The following is a 25,477-nucleotide window of genomic DNA, read 5'->3' on the forward strand; positions in this document are numbered from 1 at the left end:
GTCATTTTGTCTGTATTTGTCTCAATATGTCATGTTACTGTATTATCTATCTACCTTTGTTTAATAATAAGCTATCAAAACTCAGTATATTGTGATTTAGGTTTGACATTGGTTATAAGCTTAGATGAGTTTTGATTGAAGAAAATATAATTCTAGCTAATGTATAAGAACATTAATAGCAATTTTTAATTTCCTGTTCTCTTGCTTTGCATTTGAACTGTATATTATAAACTAAAAAAGGGAAAGAAATGTTCTTTGTTTACAGTCTGAGTGATAGCTACTTTGAAATCAGAATGCCCTTACTTTATTAGAGCCACTCAGTGCTACTTAAATGGACTAAACCCATATTTCATGTAGGCAAGAATAACTTGTTCTTTGGCTTAGATCTGATAAGATGGATTTCAGCCTGCAGTTATTTTTTATCATTTTTTTAGAATGCTACTGTAATAGAAGCCTGAATAAATGAAATGGCATAAGCTTGATTATAATAATATGAAAAACTCCTTCAATGACTTTTTACTCATTGCCCAATTCCTAAAATTCATTTTATGTTTTGTGAGATGTGGCCTGTCCTTCGTATTTATAAAAATACTTCACTTTTCCTCTATGTTTTGTATGTCAAAACTTGTCCTCTGACCATTTTCAGACCTTATAGATCTGAAACAAAATGCACAAAAAACATAACATACGTCTTGATACTTTTGCAAAAATCTAATTAAAAATTAGTCTGATTGTACAAGATAATAAGTCAGAAGATTGAATTCATTTGACCACAGTAAAGTGTTCATTTTTGGGCCTTCAACTTACTTACATAATTGCAGTCAGAAATATCCGAATAATCTATTTTTGATTCTATAAATAAAAGCTCCTGATTGCATCTGATCACCAAAAGATTATCATTATTTGGTAATTTTAAATAGATTCTAAAAAGTAATATTTATCACAACTTTACAGCATGTTTGGTTGTATTTCTACAATTTTTGTTTAAAGAATGTTGAAATATATGTATAACTGCTGCTGTTTATGAAATATTTTTGTTTATAATTGCAGGTTCTAGTTCATTTGAATCTCAAAAAATGGACCGACCTTCAATTTCAGTGACTTCTCCTATGAGTCCTGGCATGTTAAGGGATGTTCCACAGTTCTTGTCTGGACAACTTTCAGTATGTAAACATTTCATTGATACTAATGTTGTGCTTTTTGCAGCATATACAACTCTTGCTGTAGTGCTAGCTGCCTCTAGCAGAATTTTCTTGTTAAAACTAGTTACGTTTTTTGTTTGATGTTATACATCTCAGTCTGGGCAGGAACATAATTTCATATTCATACTGCATTTTATTAGCTTTTGGAAATTTTAAGTTGAATTTGGTATTTATGTGTATATTTATCTGGTAAGCTAGATTGGTGGAGTCAAATTTTCAGAAAGGTCTCTTCTTGGCCTCCAGTTATGTTAGTGCTGTTGAGTGTAAACATTTTTTCAAATGTCACACTTACATGTAGAGTTGGTAGATTTTATTACCTATGTGCTTGGATGTTACAACTGCTTATTTCTTATGCACTGACTTTCATATATAACTTCCCCAGATATCCCTCTGATATTTTACTCATGTTGTATTCTTTGTACTGGTGTTACTCAGTTTTGTTCTTCACTCTCACTGAGAAGAAAGTTCATTATGTGAATGTTTTCTTTTAAAGGATACTTTATTTTGTAATAAACTGAAGAAGCTGGTTTTTCTGCACCTTTCCAAGTTATTTACAATTCTAAAGTGTGATTTTCAAAAGTGCTCAGTTGTGGGCTGCCATATTGAAAAGGAAAGGCAAATGGAATGGAAGCAGTGCAAAACTGGTGTTAAACAAGTTTGGAAATTTCACATTCACATTACTTGACTGTATATGTTTAGTACACCATAAAAATATGCATAAAATCCAAGCAGACTGCTTCTAGGTCTCACAGAAATGGTTTATGGTATTGATAGAGGAGATGGAGAATACTTTTGTCTCTTCAGTGGTTATGTTTGCTCCATTTTGCAGTGCATTGTTTGCTCACCAGAACAACCATTTACAGTATATAATTTCTTATTTTCTGTAGTTGTTGTACTTAACTACTTTGAAAGATTCAATCATGTGGATAAATGGAAAACTAAAAATCTTGACTAGAATGCAGAGTTCTTTGCAAAAATACAATGACAGGGGAAAATGAACTGTCAAAATACACAGACCAAAGTTTCTAAAAACCCTCATTTTTTTTACAAGACAATAAAAATTGTTGATAAGGGAGACAGGGTAGAAAGGAATTTCTTTTTTCCAAACTTCATAAAAGATTAGACTGCCAAAAAGTTGTGGTGCCTAGCTCCCAGCAGGAAATTCAAGAGCCAGAGTTAGCTGCTCATTCATAGTGCACATACACTATGGAATAATTGTCCACATAGGAACCACATAGAACTGACTTTCTCACTTTCAGATCAAAATCATCATGAGTTTAAGATTAGGATTTTTTTTTGGTGAAGTCAGTACATCTTTTGATTTAGTGGTTTGAAGTTGGAGGTATGTAATCATAGTATTGGGAAATTTTGAGGTATATTCTAATTTATCGAGAATAACAGAAATCCAAAGGCTTTATTTCTCAGAATGGCATATAAAATTCAGCATGTAACTCATGAAGGTATAATTCCTGTTTTTTATTCATTTTTGAATGTTTCAATATATAAATGCCTATTCTAAAATGTTTCTTTTCATCTAAGGAAACCAAATGATGTGAAGAGGCATTAGAAAATATTTCCTATTTTTTTTCTACTTTCATATGTACTTTTTGCAATTACATTCAGTACTCCCTACTACATATTATCTGTGTTTCCCTCAAGAGAGCAATGATATCTATTTGAGAGCACAAAGCTCTGGCTGAGTGAAACTGAAGTCAGAAATACTCTGGAGCTCTGAAGTGACAATTTAGACATTTAAGATTGACAATTGGAAAGTTTGGATGCTTGTCTTGTCTGCCCAGCTAATGAAACACTGGAAATAGCTTTATTTCATGTTAACCATGTTAAGGGTACAACCCAGCTCCTGCTGCTGTTGAGTCAAGACTTTGGGAGGCAAGTACTAAACTTTTTGCTTTGCGAGCAAGGGTGGCTGTCATAAGTGTCTGAAGATGCTCTGGATAGGTGGCAACTGGCACATTGCAATGTATAGGCTAATATGCATTTTTAGAAATAAAGGACTTCATGGGAATTGAAGCAATCTACAGAAGCAGTGTTTTCAAAACAGTCAATGTAGTTTCTTTTTGATCTAATATTTTAAGATAGTTTGGAAAAATTAAGAATTTTGTGACATTAGATTTGGGTGTTTATGTTCTTGAAGGTAGTATGATGAATAGTTTTTCCTTCCCTTTTTAATATTTGGGTTTATCATTCTATAATTTTTAAAAGTTTTGAAACTTTGGATGAGTTAGTGAAAAATTACTGTTTGTAAAGTTGGAGATGTTTTGAAAAATCAGAATGGACTATGAGATTTTCTAATTTTGGGCCGTTAAGAAAGGTGAAGTAGTAAGGTAAAACTTAATAATCGCCTCGAGTTACAAAAGCTGTTTTATTTTGAATGCTACAAAAATGGATGTACTTCAGTATTTTGGTTTTCCGTATCTTAATCAGCTCTTTTCTAATGGAACAGATGGATCACATATTCATTCAAAATAGCTGAGTAAGTTAGAAATGAAAGGAAATACTAAATTCTGAATGTAATTGTGAATGTGCTCTTTATGGGGTGTGCCTAGACAGGAGAATACAGAACCCTGGGATAAATGAGGACAGTATGGTGTTCTTTGTGGAATTGTTGGGTCAATGACATTCTGGGTGATGGTGGCTGAATTCAAGCAGGTCTGATGGATCTGAGGACACAGATGAAAGGCAAGATTTTTTGAAGTGTTCTCCATATTTTCTGTGCCTTTGAACGGTCTCATGTAGTCCTGAGGAGTTGCTGTTAGTGCAGCTGTGTTTGCTGTGAAATATAGGCAGTGAAATACAAGACTTGTGGGTAGAAATGGAGATACAACAGTTTGGCTGAAAGTCTGAAGTATTTGAATGAATACTAGAATAAAGGTTTGTTCAGACAGCGCTGTAGATCCTTAAAGGATTTTTATATATTAACAGTGCTTTGGAATCTATTTCTTTATGTCCAGTATGGTTTTGGCTGGTTTAACTGCAGCAATGCCACTGTAGTATGCAGGGATGTCTTTCTCTCTCTGTTCAGTCTTCCATGTTTTCCTCTGTATTGGCACTGGTCTGTGTAAATGTTTTCTTTGTGGAGATTACAGTGTCTGTCTAGAGCTGACTGATAGGATTGACCACAAAGTAAACCATCTCACATAGACAGGAAATCTTTACATTAATAATTATTCTGCCCATATTTAACTGAACAAATTATGTGCAACTACAGTAAACTGTAGTGTGTTATAACTTACTAATATAATTTATCCATTTTATCTGTGTTTTATTTTATAGCACTTTTGATTCATGTTGTTTTTCAGGGGAGTATCTGACTGTTATTGCAATTATAGCTTTTTTATTATTACTTGCTTTGTCTCATTCCTGTTTCTGGTTTTTTTTCACTGAGTTGTTTTTCCTTTAATTTTGAAAAAGTCGAAAGTATTCTTTGTATGTTGGTGCTTTTAGCTATTGAATTTTGGCTACATTTTTGATACTGCATGAAAAGTGTAACTTGAAATGCTTTTCCAATAGTTAGGTTTAGAGAACAATAACATAAGACCATGAAAATGGATACAAGTATAAAGTCACAGGATTTAATTTTTGCAGTCCTGGAAGTTCTAGCAGAAAAGGGATGGCATTTATAAAATTAATCTATTTCCCTGTACACTTGAACCACAGAACCACTTCAGTAAATTTTCCATACATATTCAGTTTATAAAGAGATAAAAATAAAGTTATATTAATTGTAGTTCTAATATATACAGCATTATAGAAAGCCTTTATTGTACATGATGAAGGGTCTATATGTCAGCACATTGAGGGGATGAGATCAAGTACAGCACATACTCCCCATTCATATGTTCCTTTTCCTTTTCTTGCTCTCCTTTATACCGCTATGTCATTAAATTGCTGTTGCTCTAACATCAAAACCTGGAAAGTTCTAGGTAGTGCACACAATGTGTTCATTTTCCTCCATTCCCAAGGCAGAATATGACATGTGAGGAACCTTGGTGCATGGTGAGAGATTCTGTCCCTCTTAGAATTGCAATATCCCGTGATAATTAATTTTTCCCTTGTAAAATGGAGCTGAAGCAAGCTGAAGATCTACTTTTATTGTGACTAGGTCACATTCTGACACCCTTAAAGCTGGGCTGTGCAGTCCTGCCCATGCAGAGTGTCAGGTAGAGTGCAGCTGCTGCACCTTGCAGAACACAGGGAGCATATCAGACAAAACCTGTGATCCAGACTGTCACATTTTCTTATATATACTCTTTCTTTGATGTTAGAACAGATTACTTCACACATTTTACAGAACAGGTTTCTCCAGCATCTGTGTGTGCCAAATAAGCAAGGCGGGTGGCAGAAGCATCATCCCATTGCCTATTTCCATGCTTTGGGTACATTTTTAATATAAGTAAATATTGAGTAGTAGCTTCTTTCTATAATTTTGAATTAGATCAATAATCTCAGGAAAACTGAGCAGAGGTAAATGAGATTCTAATCTGTCAGATGGCTGTGATTGTTGTGACCTACTCCATGTTCCTGTTCTCCCACTCACCAGCCCTCTGAGGTACCAACACATGCTCCTTTTCTTGTCCATGCCCCATAATCTGTACCATTTCTGTGCCACTCCATTAGCTGTTGCCCTAAGCTGAAGGTGGGGAGTCATTGCTTGGAATTTGCAGCTAGTCCAGGAATTTGTGTTGCCTGTACTCCATGTGGTCTTGATGTAGCCACTGGAGGCCACAAGGCTGTATGTGGTCTGAAGTGTTACAGCACAAAAATATGTTAGAAATTCATCTATATATGCAGTTTTCTAAACTCTCTAGATCCCATTTCATGCAAGGGGTTTGTGTGTACCATATGTCATTTCTGTCATGATTGCTAGGGAATTAAAATACATAGATTTTAGCTTCCCCAGTGTCATTTTAATACCATAAAACACTTTCTTTTAATTGTTTTCAAAGTATTTAGGAGGACTGTTCATAGACATGAGTTTTAAAGTTGCAAAAAAGATAAAACTTTTTATTTTGTTTACTTTCCTAAGTAACCAAAGCTGTCAGTGTGTGAACTGTACTTGTTTCTCTCTGAATATGCATGTACAATCTCCACAAAAGAGATGATCAACCTTAACTTTCATTTCCAACCCCACTTTTAAATCACACTTTGCCTACCTGTTCTTTTTGTTACATGTTATTTCTAAATCTATTGTAAATGTTGTCTATAGACTTGCTAAGAGAAATTCTTACTCCTGGGGAATCAGTGGTAAAATTCCTGCTGACTTCCCTCAGGCAAGAATTTCCACCAAAGGGTTTTGATATGATTTGGTAACAGATTTGCAGATTTAATTTATGCATTGCATTAAAATACTTTTTGTTAGATAAATATGTTGTTGGTGTAAACCTGTGTTTAAGTAATAGTTACGTGTCTTTGTTTTTACTTTTGGTCTTTTAGTTTCCAGCGTGTTGTCCTTTTTGGTTTTGTTTTATTGCTTTTTCTTTAATTTTGCTTACCAGAGCCAAAGCCTTAGTAGAAGAACAACGCCTTTTGTTCCTAGGGTTCAGGTAAAGACTTCGTCTGCCTGACAGAAACTAAAGTTGTGGGTTTTTCTTTTGTTTGGTATGGAAAATGCATAGTAGGAAAACGTTACATTGTAGTCCGTTTTCCCATATTTTGAGTGTGTTGCTTTAAACCATATTAACAACTTTCATGTCATCTTGTGAGCAGCTTGTACAATTCTGCATGGGGGTTAATGTATTAAATTGAAATTTAAAGAGACAACTAGTTTTAGTTTGCTGTCTGCCTAATATTAAACTTATACAGGTTTCAAAAGCCACGATGGCTATGCGTCCCACGTACAAAATTTGTGTGCTGTTTATGCAGTAAATAATTTTGTGCTTGAGTTTATATAAAGATTAATGTCTCTTTAAATCATTCATTATCATTACTTAACATGTATTTTTTTGCATTTTCCACATAATAGTAGCGACTTGAGTAGAAGACAGGCAAAAAATTTGTACCTTGTTTAAATAAACGGATTTCTTTTGTATGAAACTTGGTTCTTGCCTTTTTAACTACATCAAAATAACCAAAACTCTGCTTAAATAAAAAATTAATTTCCCATTGTCTTACTGAGTGTATTTAGCTTTGATATTCTGTTTAGGTACAAGTTGTTTGCCTTTTTTTCATTAGAAAGCTCCTAAGGTACTATAGATTCATGCAAAAGTAGGTTTTACTAATATGTTACAATGCTTATTTTGCTTTGCTGCATGCTTTTCATTTTTTTTTACAACTAGGATATTATCTGATTTTCTTGCAAAATATCTTTATAGAGATGTTAATATTTTCTGTGGCAGCTTTTAAATGTTTTTCTTTGATTGATTGACCAAGACATCAAGGATGATCTAAGTGATCAGAAAGAGAGAACTGAATTTCATTATGAAATGGAAAAGAGATCATATATTTATAAAAGAAGTCTAAGTAAGGCTGTAAATAAGGCATCAAATGTGACTCATATTTCATAAAGTACAATTTTTGTTAACAACTTAGTATTCTCAAAATTATTCTTTACAACTGCTTAAATATAAACTCAAAATTAAGAACTAAAGAAAAAACGATTATTAAAAATAATGCCTTGATTGTATGATTTAAAGCTAATATATTATGTGCTAATGACATAAACTGGCTTTGTATGAAAAATTTAAACCATCCTTAAGAAATTCGATTCTGCTCATGATAATGCAATAAGAGGGGTACAATTACAACTTGTTAAATCGTTCATACAGGTAAATATTATACATTACATAAGTAGTTTTTAAATATTTATTTTCTTTTCATATATGTGCTAAATAAATTTAAAAATTATATGAGCGTTTATTGTTCAATTTAAAAAGGAAATCTGCCTGAAACCTGCATGTTTCATTAAATACTGTAATGGAGAAATAACATGTAGTAATTTCTTATTTTACATTTCTCATTATACAAAATAAAGACATAGACATAAAAATTGTCTGTTCTACTTAGACTAATATGCTCTAATAAAAAAAAACCCCTTGCTCAAATGATTATGATAGTTGAGAAAAGAAGTGTCGTGTTTGCTAGAATATATCTAACCAGAGGTGAAAATGTTTATGGCTTACTTGCTCACCCCTTGGATGGATTCTTTTTTATATTGTAGATAAGAATTGTCCTTAGCCCTTAGTCCTTAGTTTTGTCTCTACACAATCAATGTCTGTGGAATCCTTGTGGACCTGCCTAACAGTTGTGTTTTTTTGCAGAGCCTAGTAACAATCAACACTAAACATAAGGGTTTTGACAAGAGTTCCTGAAGAACTCAAAATTATGACCTTGGCAAAATTTTTACGACTAATGTGAAACAAAAAGTCATCCATCTGCCCACTTTTAGTAGTGATAGTAGATAGTTTCAAAAGCTTCATATTAGATATATTTACCATGCAGGCTGCAGAAGAAAGAGGAATTCTCCAGTGGTCTTCAAACAAGGGTATTAGAAGCAGTCCAGCAGCAGTGCAGAACTTGTAGATACTTTTTTTTTTGGCATGACAAATTCACTAAATCAGAGCTCTGAGCTGCTGTTTACAGTTGTCAGGAAGTATACATTTCACTGTGGGTTGTGGTATAGCTGTGTCTGTAGAACTCCTTACAAGAATGAGAATCTCCAAACATTCTGTTTATATATTTGTTTCATTGCTCTCAACAGGAAATGCATATCTTGATTCTTGCTTGCATCCTCTTTACTTGTTAGTCTGAAACTGATCCTTACTGGCAAAAGTTCCTCTTCCACACTTCCCTCCATGTCAGTCCATTCCTCTTCTAGCTCACTGGATGATTTCATCGAATCATCATTATTTTATTGGGAAGAAAAACACTCAGTTTCTTTCTTATCAAAAGCCCTCTGAGCTTTTACTATTTTTATGGTACCTGTAAAAGTGTAACTTTATTTCCTGAAATTTTAGATTCACCGTAGTATACCAGTAATTTTCTAACTTGTAGAGTGATGCTTTAGGAATCTTTGTAGAGAAAAATCTGTTCTTAAAATTGTGTTTTCTATGCAGTATCTCTTGTTTACTTGGCAAAGTGTTCTTTTGAGACAGAGTTGCCTTTGGGTTTTTTCTATCTTCAAAAATTTCAGTCATCCTTTGCCTTTAATACAGAACATCAATATATTTGATCATGTATAAAAATATGTACAAGGTAAAACCACTGAAAAAGAGATTTTAAAAGGAAATACAGATTAGGGTAGCCTAAATACTATAATTTTCTGGCCTTTATATCATACAAGCTTTTCCATTTGACAGCCTTTTCTTGTCATTGTTCAAGCATATCAGACAGCAGCTGAAGCAGAAAGCAATAGTAGTTTGATTTAGCAATCCTCAGTACTCAGGATTTTTCAGAGGTATGTTTAACAACATTCAAGCCTGGCCTCAGCTATGCCAAAGACATCATCTCCTCAGGACAGTTTCAGCATCTACATTAGCTTAAGTACAATAAAATGATTACTGCAAGTATTTTTAAAAATAATCTGAGACTTCTTTTTTCAAACAACAGATCCTACTGGTATATCTTTTGTTTCAGAATAATGTGAGAAAGAAAAGCAGTATATAATTTTAAAATAATAAAAATAAACATCTATATAGGTTACATGAAAAATTATAATGAGCAATAGAAGGAAAAAAAAATGCCTGGTCAGCTGTCTCTAAAAGCCAGTGATGTTTGTGTAGGTTGTGGTGGTAAAAATCAGCTGTAGGGCAGATGGTCTCTCCCAGTGGCACAAGTTTTAGCTCTTTTTCTTGAGATTCATGAAGTACCCCTTATATAACAAAGAAAAAACTGTAGCATAGGATTTAAATCTTCAAATATTTTCTGCTTCTAAATCTAAGTTATGACTGAAGATATATTTTGCCTGTAAGTGTTGTACATAAAACTACATTGGAATTGCATAGTTGAGCAAACATTCAAACAGTCATGAGACAGGAGTATAGGAACAACAGTATTATCTAGATCTTCTTAACTGATTTGCTTATGTATATGTATTAGATGTTCTTATACATGATTACTTCTTTTCTACACTCTGACTTCAGCGCTCAGTGCTCTGACCTCAGTCAGTGCTCTAAAATTTTTACTGAAGATGAGATCCAATAGAAAAATTTGAAATCTAGTAAACTGAATTTATGTCCTTAATTTATATAACTTATATTCTACTAGACAACTTCAAATATGTTTGAGGTACCTTGAGGAAGAGCTTTCACTTCTGTAGTTGAAGGACAGATTGTAGTTGAAGGACATATCTAAGTACCTCAATACCTGCAGTGAGTGATCAACCCAAATAAAAGAAACCTAAGCCCATTAACTCTATTTGAAACTAAGGCTATTCCAGAGAGTGAGTTGATTCTCCAGGGGAGGCACCTTCTACTGTGGCTACAGAGGATCACCCTTACCCACTCCGTGATTCTCAGAAACAAGAATGCTTACTAGATATACTAGATACCTGCATCCTTGCTTCTCAGATTGCAACACCAGCAGTCAGCTTTTATATACTGTTGTCTGTGTAGGAAACTTATTCCAGAAACAGGACATAGGCCATTTAAATACTGTTTACACTGAAGAAGTTGAACCTGTGTATCAAAATAGTGCTTTTATCATCAAGCACATCCCATTATTTTCTGGAGTAAAAAGTCTCATCTGAAGCTGGGGCACTGTTTGCCTGGGAATACAAGTGTGTGGTGTTATCAGAACATGCTTAAGTTTAGCATAGCAGGTTCTAGACCTGATACCGTAAATGAGTACTTCTCTTGTACAGACCACTACTGTTAAAAAACCAGAAAGAATGAAACTGGGGTCAGACCCACATCTTTATTTCCTCCAATCATATGATTCCAAAAGAGTTCCTGTTTCCTGCACTGCAGTTATTCCTACCTGGCAGTCTGTCTCAAGAAGTGCAGCAGATGCACCACTCTATGAATAACAGAGCATCTCAGTGCGTCTCGCTGTCAGGATGCACTGAATTTAGATGCCTGTTTGCCTGAATGTAGGTCACAGCAGAAGCTTAATAAAGCATTAGATGCATGTCTGGCTGGTGAAGGAGCCCAGGGAAGGAAAGTGTATGAGGGTGTGTGTGGCTAATTAGTCTCCAGGACTTCAATGCAAAATGGGAAGGAAGAACATCCACAAGTATTCAGGTTGTGCCACTTTCTAAATGAATTTAGGTGCCTACATCCTAAGTAATCTCTGCAGACAAAGTCCCATTCGAGGAGGTTTTGTACAGGTGTTAGTCTACACGCTAGCAGCAGCCAGCATAATTTTTTATGCAGTGTACCTTATGTGTCATTAGTTTAGCTTTCCCTTTCCTTTATTTAGATCAGGATTGCTTTGTTGAAGTTTCTTAGATGTTCTAAGATTATAAAAGTGTGTGTGTGTGTAAAAAATCTTGTTAGACTTTTGTTCATCCCAGTCTCTCTTTCAGCATATTTTGTGCCAGTTAATATGGCAGTTCTTTTGTCACATCATAGCATTTCTCTCATTCATTCTATTTTTGCCCTTCTATTAATCTCTGATCCCTGACATTAGTGGTTCCATTCTTCCCATGTTTCACCAAGAAGTGTCCTGTCTATTTTACTTTCACAGTAATTATAAAGCAGTTTTATATTTGTCCTTTCTTCCTTCTAATTCCATAAGAATACAATCCCATTCTCTCCTGTATGGGCTTCTTTAACCGACCATTCTCTCACAGATTCTTCCTTTCTTCTCTTTTCATCCTAGTCAAATGACTGCTTGGGTTACAAGTACCTGTACTGTGTATTGGAGTGCTAACTGTGAATACAGGAGAAAGAGAGAGAGAGCTTTATGGTCTTAATTAAGACTCCTCACTTTTCCTGTAACAAGGCAAATTGAAGGGCATTACAAGGAAAATACACCCATTACGTTCAAGTTTTTATTTTTTTTTTCCCAGAACATCAAGAGAAAAGTATAAATCAATGCAAATTTCAAGCTCTTGTTCCAAACTACAGTTATTAAAGCATCTCAGTGAAGTGGTGTCAGATGATTTCAGTTTCTGCTTAAGTAATTCTCTAAATATTTTGACTGAGGTTTTGATGTAAAAATTTGGTCTGAAACAAATATAGTGAAAAAATACTTATCTTGCATATGAACACATAATTCTGGTTGTATTTTTGGCACCTATATCTAGATGATTTCACATTTTGTCATAGTGTCTATATCACAAATATATTTCATTCTCCTTAAGCAAGCATAATTTTTCCCAAAAAGCAAACAAAGAAGATTGTCTTCAGTGCTATTCCCCTTGAGATGTGGGACTAGCCAAGTCTGCCTTTTGCTTCAGGACACCCACAAAAGGCTGCGGGTGGATACATTTAGTGTCAAAGAACATTTAAGTTGACTTGCACTTCAGAGGTCATTAAAGCTGTACTGTTGGTACAAAGCTTTCTGCTTTTGATCTGTAGCTGGATGGAGATAACTAGAATTCCAGATAATTCTCAGTGTAGAAAAAAATACTGTCAAAGCCCCTGGCTTGCAAGAATGTAGGAACAACATCTAAAATTCACATACAGATGAGTAACCACAGGGCACTCTAAGTACCAGAAACCTATAAAGTCTGTAGCAGGGCCAATGACAGGGTAGGAGAGGACAAATATCCCTCTTTTAATATCCATTCAGATGGTTGGTGGCTACAGGAATTACAAGATCTGAAGCAGTGAAGGAAGAAGTACCCTGCCACCAATAATTGAGCTGGCGTGTCTTAGTGTAATCTCACTTAGTGAAGTATTGGGAATGGCAGAGAACTGAATCAGCCTCTTCTTTATGGGTTAAAAGTCTTGAGAATTACATCAAGACCTTTCTTTAAGAGCCTGAAATGTTGAAGATTGATAGCAGATGAAAACCCCGTCTCTGAAATTGTGGGATGGTTTCCACAGAAAGTGCACCTTCCCGTTTATGTCTGCCTTAGCTAAGGGAATATTCATGCCTAAAGGTGTACTGCCTGGTTAGGTGTGCAGCTGGGCATTATCGTCTCTGATTCCCTTAAGTTCAGGCAGGGTCACTGTTTTCTTTAAATGTCCTAGTTTGTCCTGTCTCAAGCAAAGTCCTTATGAAGAGAGCCTCCTCATAAGCTGTAGTTAGTGATACTGCAGTGCTACCACCATGTAATGGCTCCCTGGCTGTTTGCAAGGTGTTGTTTCACCCTAACTGCACTATTTCCCTCTTCTGCAGTGACTGCTCTGAAGTAGGTATATCCCTTTCTTGGCTAATGTATTTGCAGTCATAGAATTCAAACTGAAAAAGCTAAATAGAAGCTTGTAATGACTGTAGTGAAAAAGGATAGGAAATCAAACCTCAGGCTGGTTAAAAATTTCTACAAATGAATAATAGTATTTTTTACCTTGTTACTGATTTGGACTATGAAGAGGGTTGGACTACTGAGCCTTCCTCTCTTGGTATTTATGGAGTGCTTATCTGATTTCAGAATAAGCGTATATATGTTGAAAAATACTAAGTGATATGAAATATTTATGGGTTTATCCCATAATCTCTTTAGCACAACAGCAGATGAAAAAATAATCCATTGTGCTTGAACTCCTCAGAAATGTATATATATATGAATACCATACATTAGTAAGGCAAGTAATGCAATATAAGGGAGAATAATCCTAATCAGAGCACCATGTGAAAAACAATTAGTGTGAAGTAAGGTACTTATACTACAGGGTTTTAAAAAAAGAGTAACTCCTGGTATATACTGAAGTTATTACAACATTAACTTATTTTTATTCTTTGTTATAAATGAAGAGTAGAATATAATATTTTCTGTTAAAGTAATCAATATAAATAGAAGCTCATGAGCAAAATTATTTTTAAGGATTAATATAAAACTTCATTGTGGAAATGAGTTCACTAATTACTGTTTTCTTCTTACAGATAAAACTGTGGTATGACAAGGTTGGTCATCAGTTAATAGTGACCATACTGGGAGCAAAGGATCTTCCTTCAAGGGAAGATGGGAGGCCAAGGAATCCTTATGTTAAAATTTACTTTCTTCCAGACAGAAGGTAGGGTGAACGCAAAGACAAGGAATATTGGAATAAGAATTAGTCTGCTACTCAACTGACATGCACAGCTGAGTTTATCAGTCATATTTACATGGAAAAAAGCTTACAGTGTTGAGTTCTTGTGTTGAACATGCTGTGTAACAGCAAGGTGTCTTTGAACACTACGCACAAACTTGCTTTCCCTGGTTTTATTATAAAATACTGAATAGAAAAGGAAGGTAAACAAATGTCTTTGCATGGAGATCTGTTATTCGCAAATAATGTTATTAGTGTTTTATAATGTGTTTATTTCCTATACCAGTTATTCTTCTCTAGAGCAAAGAAAATGCTACACAGTTGGGTTCATAAATATCTGGGCTGATGAGTCGAGCAGTTTGGTTAGCCCCACCTTTATAAAGCAGTAACAGCTTTGGCATCTGAAACCCACAGATTTCTTATCACAGTATAAGTGAGTTAAGGCTGAAGGGGACTCAGCTGAGAATTCTCATCTGAACTTTGAAAACTTCCCCTAAACCATAGTACTCATGTTAATTTGGATGGTATCATATATGGAAAATAAAACTGTACTAGGAACCCTATTCCTGAAAAGCTCCCTTCACTTCTTAGTCCATGATTTTCTGTGTTTCAATTTAGATGTTGGGGGGAAAAAAAGCAAAAGAGATTGTGTTGTTTCTTTTAAATTGATATTTCACCAGATTGTGTCAGTAGGGGAACATGTTTTATAATGTACCAAGCAAATAGTTCAAAGCTTTGTCACTCAAAATAATAGATCAATGGATTGCTGAATATGTGGAATAGGATGTGACTTGTATTTTTTACTTCCTTTGATTTTCCAAATAGCTAAACTGGGAAGATGCTAGCTATCTCCAGTACCATTTAACTTCAGCAGGAATTAAAGCTATCTAGCATTTTGGAAGCATTTTATCAATCTAGAATGTTTTTTCCCATTAATGGAAAGTATTCAGCACTTTTCTTTAGTTGTTTTATGTGTCCATGATCAGCAATGTGTCTTAGAGAATTGTAGGTTTTTTTTCTGATGTGGAAATTCAGTTTTCTTTCCTTAGATTTAAGAGCTAAATAAGCAACAGTATATTTCTTGTGTAGTAGAAAGAAACATGCCAGAGGTAAAATACACTTTAGTAGAGTCCAGCATTTAATTAGATGAAGATGCTGAATTCTCTTTGATTAAAGAAAGTTCACTGAAAAATGTTGTACAATGTAGCATTTCAGTTCACAAAGGTAAACAAACATTTAGTATACTAGAAATAGTTTACATGTTTTTAACAGTGTGTCTAAAAATATTTTTTCTTAGGTAATTTTTTTGATCCAACTTCCAAGTAACAGTTCAGAAATACAGTGACTTTATTACAATTGCAAGTATTAATGAATGGACTGTATCTGCATTGCCTGTTAAAAATCCTCATAAATTAGTATGGCAGCTGCATTATGCAGCAATCAGCAGGTTTAAAATAAGCATTGTTATGAGGACTCTTGTCAGTATTTTCAGGAGGAGGAGGAGGAGGAGGAGGAGTGTGGGTGTTTTCCAGCAAAAATTGTTTCAGTCAGAAAATATTAATTCTTTCAAGTAGAAATATTCTGCAAAAGACATTGCTTTCAATAACACCCTGGAGCCAGAGCCAAGGCTGCCAGGATAACCTTGCCTGGAGACCTCACCTGGTAGTGGAGGTCCACTTTCAGCCTGGGTGATTCATTGGAGTGACCAAAGGATTTGGGAAGCTGTTTTGAGAACGCTGTTTGTTCCAGTGTTGCTGGAAAAAAACAGGTAATTCATTTTTAGGGCTTCTGGTTTCCCAGGTGGATAAGGAGCCCTTAGTGAGGAAAACCCTGCACTGCCCTCAGCTCCTTGACCATTCCTTCATGTGAGCCTGCTGCTCCTTCCTGCTCTGCAGCTGGAGTGAGCTGCTGTAGGACTGGAACTGGAGTGAACCAGCTGGCTCATTTTTCTGAAATGCAGGTGTTTGGTATGCCCAGTGTTGTCTATGGAGATGCTGTACTGCCAGACTGTGCCTTGTGGAAATCCCATTTCTGGAAGTACATTTTGCTTTGCAAAATGCTGCTTCCGAAATAAAAGAAAATACACCCAAAATCATATTAAAACACTTGTGGGTTTTGGGGAACATATTAAAATTGGAATTGTACATAAACTTGAAATTACCTAACCTTAATTTTTAATATGAACTTATGAAGTATCCTCTATATATGCACTGACCTTTATAATAAAGGAAAATTCCTGCTGTAGATTATTGTACCCGTGATTCTACAAGGTGAACCACTTATTTAACATTTCCTATTTTCCATTATTTACTAAATGCATTTTAATGGTGTTTTGAACATATTTAATATTTAACTGTTTTTTACAGTGATAAAAATAAAAGAAGAACAAAAACAGTAAAGAAAACATTGGAACCTAAGTGGAATCAGACATTTATTTATTCTCCAGTTCATCGGAGAGAGTTTAGAGAACGAATGTTAGAAATCACTCTCTGGGACCAAGCACGAGTTCGAGAGGAAGAAAGTGAATTTTTAGGAGAGGTATACAAGTATTGGTAGTTACTAAAAAAATAAAGTTGCTCACACATTCATGTATAGATGCAGTAGTTTCAAACAAATTACCAACTGTGCAAAGCAAAGCTGGTTTTAGTTGTTTTATTTTTTCTTTCACTTAGTAGTAACTAGTGATCTTGCACATATCACATAATCCTAGTATGAGATTCTTTCTGTGTTTTTTTCTCTTTTAGTAACAGCCTGAATGTGGTTTCTCAATTTCTAATTGTTCATTAAAATCCATATTATCCATAGTCATGTTTTACTAGTACTTTGGAAGGTTGCTTATTAACTTATTTGAAAGCTTTAAAGGCTCTCATAAGGTAATAATTGTTTTGTGAAAAGTTTTTTGGTATATTTAGTGTTCTAAAAGACACAGGACATTCATATTAAAGCAAGGTTTTTATATAACTTCAGACAAAGTCCTTAGCAATAAGAGAATAATAGAATAAAATTTATATCTATTTTAAAATCTTCTGTCACACAATGCTTTCCTACTTTTAACTGTTCTTTCTTTTTTAGATTCTTATTGAGTTAGAGACAGCATTACTAGATGATGAACCTCACTGGTACAAACTTCAAACACATGATGTCTCTTCATTGCCACTTCCCCATCCCTCACCATATCTGCCACGCAGACAACTCCATGGCGAGAGTCCCACACGGAGGTTACAAAGTAGGTTATTAGTTTTACCCACTGTGTATAGTTCATCTGAAATAATGAATAATAAAATCTACTAAATTATTTCAAATGGAAAGCTGACAGAATTTTTATGTTGATTTGTAGCTGTTATGAATAGATAATTTGTGATTACTGATGAGTCTGACATGTTAAAAATGGTATCAACCACTGAGCGCTACACCATTTTTTTCTTATGAGACGACTCAGTTCAAATCCTCAGCTTGAGTAAATTATCTTGGTTTATACAATGTGCTCTTTTTATCATGAAGCTCTTTCTTTTGTATTATGTTTATAATTTCATTGTTTAAGCAAAACTGGATTTGCAGGACCTCTCTCTTTAGCTAATAATTCTTAAAGTAACCTGTATATAACATCATATGTAGATAAATTAATGCCATGGCCTGTTGCCTTGCTTTGATATTATTTTGTGTGCATAGATTCACAAATGGAATTTCTCTAAAAAATCTACTTTGTAGAGTTTATTATACTCAATCCATAGCAGTTGTCAGTAGATGTTTTGAAAATAGAATGTATGAAATATGGTAATAAAAATAGATACATAAGAATAAGACAGTAAAGGGGAAAAATCTGGTTCATCAATACTTTATGGTTTCTTCAGTTAAACTGTTCAATACTGCCAATGATTTAAAGCTGTTCCTCACTGAATAAACTTTATAAGATACCAGTTGGCAGTTATATTAAAAAACCCCAACAAACCAAATGAATCAACCAAATTAATAAAACCCCCAAAACCCAAAAGACCCACAACGACCACAAAAACCCAAGAAAACAAAACCAAAACCCCATATCAAACAAATTCCCCCCCCCCGCCCAGCAACAGAAAGAAACTTCAGCAACTGCAATCCAATTTCTAAGATTTACTTGGAGTTTCTTTGAGTCATTGTATGTGAGTGTTTGTGCAAGTTTCACTCAAACTCACAGAAACTTATGTGTGTAGTCATGAAAACCATCTTGGATATTTTGTACGTTCTATGTAGAGTCTTTATTAGATAACCCATTGTACACAAGTATTTCAAGCTGTTTGTTTTGCTTCTGTGCACTCGATGGTGAGAAGGATTAAAATGCTCCATATCATAATATTCTGAGATACATACACTATCAGAGACTTATACTGCATAGCCTTGAAGTTGTAACATTATACTTGTCCACAAAAGGAGGAAAGAAGTGATAGTTAAAAGGTAATGAGTTCTACTGCAGTTCAGTCCTCTTCAGTCTATTCATTTTAACGAAAGTTTTTAAATTATACTTCTTATATGGTTGATGCCATCTTCTAACACATTTCAAGAAGTTAAGTTTCCATCTACAACAACTATTTTTGCAGACCAGTTGGACTCTTTGTATGTGAGGTTAGTGAAATTCTGGTTTTCAGGAAATACTCAGTCCTGCAAACAAGCCCTGTTTGTCAGAATTTCTGTGTGTGCAATAAATAACTGTCATTAAGAATGAATTTATCTTTTATTTTTTAACATATTTTAGTGATGTTTGAGTAAAGATCTGTTGGAAGATGCTGACTTAAAATTTGAAAGACATTCAGTTTTTTTTAATCTAGTAATAATACTATGTACTAATAAGTAATAAACAGTAACTAATGATTACTAATATTAATAATGTGCTGAACTGAAAAATTTTACATGCTTGTCTGTAAATACAGAGGACAGGACTTAACAAAAACTTCTGGTTTGATGGAATGCTAAGATCTGGTAGAGAAGTCCTGCTTTTCAATTAAGATGGTTTAGCCTGGCTGCTCCCAGAGCATTAGTTTTTTAGCCTCAGGTTGTAAAAACTTCAGTCAAATAAACAGTTTCAGATGTTCACTCTTTTTTTTCTGGAGAATTCACATGTTCCTATACTAAATTATCCTATTTCCTTTTGTATGGAGATAGGGACCCAATAAGGAAGGATTTTTCTCTAGTGACCTGGGCATATATTCATGTCTTGATTCCTTTTGTATCATAAAAATTTTTCAGTTTAAACAGATAGTTTTAAATGTATACAGAACAGGGTATTCTGGAATTAAAACCCTTGTTTTCTGGGGTCTGAAAAGGTATACAACTGGAAATTTAGCATTTGATCAGGGCTCAGCTATGGAAGCAGAATCCATTTAGCAATGGGAAAAAAACCCAATTTTTCTTTTATTGCTGTCACACCTCTGAAATGGAAACGAAAGTACTTCTTGGTGTCCAAAGAGTTGATGCAATATCCTACTGAGAGGTCCAGTACTCTGTTGGACAGGGCTGTAAACAATGCAGTGTAAGTTGGCCAAGCCTGAAGCAGGCATTGCACCAGATGGCCTCCAGAAACACTCTTCCCAATCTAAATGTCATCACCAAGGGACTGGTGAAGGGGCAGACAGCACCTCCTAAGAGTGTTTGCCTTCACAAAGTAAAATATTTATTCTGTACACATAGAAGTCAAGAGGTTTTACTTTTGTTTTTGAGGTGTCAAAAGAGTATGAGGTGAAACAATATATTATTTTCTTGTGTCTGAAGATGTTTCTCTATCTTACAATAACATTCTTGTGTATGATGAAACAGACGATGTTATCCAGCAGCACATTATGACAGCATAAATAAAATCTCTAGAACAAGGCATGTCTAGCATGTTTGTCAATGTTTTTTCAAAGCACTTCTTAGAACATATACTGGCCTTTTTATTAAGCAGGCTGATTTCAGTTTTTGGGGCTGCAAAATCTGAGCAGTTCAGTCCACCTTTTGTTCTTTTCTACAGTGCTTCTATAGAATTTGTGAGTACAATGTGAAAGACTTTATTGAATACTCCCAAAAATTATTAGTGTGAGAAATGACAGGAGAGATATTTTGAATTACAAAGTTGTTTTTTGTTTGTACAAATGCACATTACACATCTAAGCTTTTTCATCTTTATGATTGCTGAGTAGTGATAAACACATATATTTGAAGACAATACTTAAACGTTGCTCTCTAAAGGTAGTTTAAAAGAACCACCTACACTTCACACTTCTATTCTCTTTTTAATGGATTGCAGTGTTCCTGAAGAAGAGCAGACTGTCAGCCCTGAAGAGTGAAGTTGTATTTACAGATTGCCAGTAGCAAAGTGCAAGCTTCCCACAGAGCCCCATATGCTGTTTTTTTAGGAACCAGCTTTCAGAGACAGTAGCTTAGTTTCTACATATATTTATCTCTCAATATCTTTGAGTGGGCAGTGTGTTGTGGTACAGACTGATCTAAGTCAGCTGTCCACCTTCTCTTTCCCAGTCCTCTGATCTATACATTCCATTAACTTCCTAGTGATAGAGAATCATTCCTTTAGTTTCTCCTTTGTGATTTTTGACAGATATCTACTTAGAAACTGGAACTACTATAGAACATAGGATTATGACTTACTAGCTCTTTCAGCTAATTATATTTCAGATTTTTATAACCTGATCCAATGAGTATATTCAGCTTTTTCTTAAGTGAAATGTGGGGTAATGAGTAGGTCTATTTTACTTATTGTGCTCAAGTTTCAAAGTGAATTTTTAAAATTACCTCTTTTTCTCTAACATTTACCACAAAATCAGCCATACACCCAGAATTCCAGACAACATTAACTAGAATTACAGCCAAACTTAAATTCTTTTTATATTGCCTCTGAAAAAGATTGTAACCAGAAAATTAAAAATAATTTTAGAGAATATTTAGGAATTCCCATTGTTGGTAGGTTATTTTTCCATCTCACATTAGCTAAGAATCTTATTGGAGAATCGGTACAAAATTGAATGTGCTTTGGATGCTGTGTTTATGGTTGTTAGGATCACTAGTGTGGAAGTTAGGGTTAGTATTTCTATTTGTTGAGAAATGTTACAGCAATCAAACAAGGTTTATATCATGGGATTGTGTATCTAAAATTAGTTCCTCTCCATGAGCCCACAATATAGAGATAGAAATCAAATTGGATATGAGGCATTCTTATTTCATCTTTTACAGTTATCTCCATGTAATGTGAGTCTTTGTGCAGTGTGAGCTGATATTGTTGAATTGAGAAAGAATATGTGGTTATTTTTGATTTTGGAGAACAACATTTTTTTTTAGTTTCATATTGATGCTGAATTTCTTTTTGAAGCAATTTTTGTTTTACTCCAAGTGTTTTAAGACTTTCCCATATACTTAGGATTGAAAAGTGACACTTGTTTTCTGATTCTGCAGCTTTGAAACTAAGCTGACCCAGTTACTGGTCTGCAGCCCAGAGAGAGTGCAGTGTACAATGTAGGTAACAGCTGAGTGTGCAAATGAGAAGAAATGTGAATACAAAGCCCAGACAGTAAACCCAGACATTTTCAGTTCTCTTGTTGCAGCACAGGTCTGTATAGCAGCAGGTTTCTGTACAGTTTTTAAATACCATAAGAATTCACAACATGGTTTGAAAAATAAAAAAAATATATATTGGGCATCCTCAGTAAGGGCAAAGTAATAGATCTATGGGAGATAAACTCTGCTGAGAATAAGATCTCAAAGATTTTAGAAATTACAGTGTTTGAAAATCAACATGTAGAAGTACAAAATTTTTTCAAGATCTGAAGACCAGAAAAAAACAGTGAAAATAAAAATAAATCTAAATAAAGAGACTTTGGAGTAGTTTTCTTGCAATGGGAATTTTATTTTCATCACTTTTAGAATGAAATTCATCAACGACTCCATTTATTGAATTTCATGATTCTCCAGGCCCATAAAAATTCTGGAGGGAGAGAAATTACAGTAATGAGAATTTAAACTCTGGGGACAAAATTTGACTATAGTTATGTTCTAAGACAAATCTGCATTTAATGTGCAAAAAGCTGTATATAACTTTTTTTTTTCAAATTTTATTCATTTTTTTGGTGGAAATAAAGAAAATCTATAATGTGTAAAAAAAGTATTTTGAGTAGCATGAAAAGTTTTGTCATCTTTTTAGCTTTTTACTTTGTACATTTTTCCATCAGGCTGTATTTTCTGCAGCAATGCTGAGACCTTAACATGATAAAAACTATTAAATCAGCCTAGAAAACATCAAACTGATAGACTGAATTAAAAAATAAAGAATCTCATTGCTTATTAATTTTTGTAAACATTTTTAGATGCACTTGTAATTTCTGGGTGCTGACAAATTTTATTTTTTGGAGTTCTGTGGCTCTAACATCAGATCAAGGAGGAATGTCATAACTGTTAATTTAATCCCTCTCTTCCATTATTTCAATGGTAAAGCTGTCAAGTCTGTATTTTAGAGCATCAAGATAACACATTTCGTAGTACCAAAATCATTAAAGTTTAACAATAATTAATTACAAATGTATCTGAAACTTTAATCTGTGAAATATAAGCCCCTGTGAAATGATGGCCAATCTTCTTCCAGTGAATATTATTCACTTCCTTGGAGCTCTTATTAGAGGCTTATTTTACTGCAGAATCAGGATCTTGCTGTCTCAGCAATTTCCTGTTAGTTTGTTTTCAGTTTGGTAAGCCAGCATGGTTATTTTCAAGGAATGTTATTGAACCTTACTTGAGGAAATTATAATAATGCTGTTCACTGGTAGGTAAGTGAATTGTACTTAATGGAAACATATGTCAGTGACTTTTTTCCTAAATTATAATATGGAGCATTTTATGGTCAGTGGCACAGGCCATGATTAATTTATTATATGAATTTTACCCTAAACAGAAAACATAGCAATTAATTTTCTCTTTCATGCTTTTTCCTTAGTTTTTCTCTTTCTTTTAATGGAGCACAGGCCTTGGGCATGTTTAATCTTTGTTTGCATGCACTGATATTTTGTTCACAGAATATGGATATCTATACCAGTATTATATTTATTGTACATCTATTATTTATTTATTATATTTTATTGTACATCTATGGTTTTTAAATACTTTAATTAAAAGGTATTTAACATGATACAGGGATGTCTAAAAAGGCCTTAAACTATCAAAATCTTTTTGTAATAAAAAAAAAACTAATTTAGGATATTAATTTACTAAATTGTAATTAACCTACAAAAATACTTAAAAACCTGTTTTGAAGCAGTTTAAGAGAATTGCTTTATTTCTCCAGTTACTTGATAAAATCATGTTATTAAACTATTCTTCTGTTGCGTAATGAAGTTTTCAGATGGTTTAATATACTATTAAATACTATTTAAATGCTATTCTGACTTCTTCCTTTCTGTGCTATGACCATATAGAAGCAAACATTGCTTTCTTAGTCCTTGATCCCATTATAATCTCACTAATTTTATATTCTTGTGCTTGTCAAGGAGCTCTACCCTTTTAAAGACCTATCCAGCAGTTAAATTCAGAAAGCCCATAATTTTCAATTATATGAATAATTTCTAGACTGTGTTAATTGAGTTTTTTGTGGGCATGTGGCACACTTCCAACTTTGGTGTTTGGATAACACCTGATGTTGTCAGGGTAAACTAGGAAAAGTCTCCAAATTTTTCATAATTTTGTTGCCAAATGATTGTCATTTTTAATGAAATTTGTAGCCAGGAGAGATTAGTATTAAGGAATACAAATATTAAAGAAGTTACACAATAAATCACAGCTAAAAGGTTTTAAGTTATGCTGAAAAGAACCCTATCATTCACTTTGAAATTATATTGCCTAATGGGTTTGGGACATAAAAATGTATTACATTTATTAAGAAACAAAAGATGAAAATATAGAGTCAGAAATTGTAGGTAGGAGAATGATTTAGTAATATGATCCACATATTAAAATAGTTAGTACCTGGACAACAGAAAAAGGGTGACTTGCCAGAAGGCACTTAGTCATCCAGTGAATCCATTAACAGCACCATTTGGCAAGAAATTGAAATTTTCTTTAAGACTGTCATATCATATCATCTGAGGTGCATTATTTTCTTACAGACTGTCACTCTTTAATGCGGTGTCTGTGAGCTTTTCAACTACAAGGAATAAAAATACCAGAAAATCTTGCTAATGACAAGATATTGTTAAAGTTATTCTGGCTTCCTGACTTCTATGTATTATGGCATCTTATGGAAATCATATTTTCAAAATCTAAAAATGTAATTAACATTTTATGTTTCCAGAATTGTCCAGATATTTGCATACTGTTATTTTGTTCAGTTTAGAAAAATTGGTATGATTGGATGGAAAGCTAAAATACATAAACCAGTCGGACTTAAGGAATGCAAAGAATAAATCATGTATTGGAAGTATTTAATCCTTGAGCTCATATCAGGATTCTAAAATTCACTGGTGGCAACAGTATGTAATTGAGGTTCTCATGTATGTACATATTTACCAAATCAAGACCTAGCAAGAGGGAGGAGACTGACTGGCACAACACTTCAGAGTCTGCTAAATTTAAAGCAGGATTCCAAACTATTTCTTAGGAAAATTCTGCTAGTGCTGCAGTGCCAACAGAAGCATGCAATATTTTTAAGGGTAGCAGCTCATATTGTATGCTTAGCTGAATATAAAATTTGCCCTTAAAAAGTTAAGCACTTATAGTAAAAGTACACAACTGTATTTCAGAATTGGAAATGGAAATGACTGAAAATGTTCTACTAGATCTCTGTCACTGTTGTGTATAATTGTTAATTCAAAAGTTATTGGCATTTTTATGGTTTAATTTCTCTTAGCTGCTTGAGTTTTATTATTCTGAAGGAGTGTGGCCTACAGTATCAATTTCTTTCATCTCTGGCAGCAATTATAAAAAAGTTTAAGGTTCTAATCATCCCTGTTACATGTGTTGATTCATGTATTTTCCCCTGACACTGCTTCATTTCAATATTTGTTTTCCAGATAAAGGCTTATATTCATATAATTCAGGTAAATTTTCAGCATGCCAGAAATTCTTATTGCTTCCATATACGTGCAGAATTTAATTTGATGTTTTATTGGTGTGCTTTCGCTACCTATTGTGCCGATGCTAAAATGCATAAAAATTCTATGGCTTTTCTTGTCTGCT

The 25,477-nt window shown here is 34.0% G+C and overlaps 1 protein-coding gene across 41 annotated transcripts in view; it reads left to right on the forward strand.

The window, feature by feature from the left end:
- The window catches only part of RIMS2 (regulating synaptic membrane exocytosis 2), a 449,594-nt gene that overhangs the window by 247,380 nt on the left and 176,737 nt on the right, over positions 1-25,477 (forward strand). For 31 of the 41 annotated variants that reach the window (XM_062490879.1, XM_062490968.1, XM_062490936.1 and 28 more), the window contains 4 exons: positions 1,051-1,163; positions 14,151-14,281; positions 16,663-16,834; positions 17,369-17,522. In XM_062490879.1, the coding sequence (XP_062346863.1) occupies positions 1,051-1,163; positions 14,151-14,281; positions 16,663-16,834; positions 17,369-17,522 (570 nt within the window). Of the gene's footprint in view, positions 1-1,050; positions 1,164-6,718; positions 6,767-14,150; positions 14,282-16,662; positions 16,835-17,368; positions 17,523-25,311; positions 25,339-25,477 lie in introns of all 41 variants that reach the window. The other 10 variants (XM_062490887.1, XM_062490896.1, XM_062491009.1 and 7 more) reach the window with 2 other exon arrangements.

The sequence above is a fragment of the Cinclus cinclus genome, chromosome 1 (genome assembly GCF_963662255.1).
Source record: "Cinclus cinclus chromosome 1, bCinCin1.1, whole genome shotgun sequence".
Classification (NCBI taxonomy): Eukaryota; Metazoa; Chordata; class Aves; order Passeriformes; family Cinclidae; genus Cinclus; species Cinclus cinclus.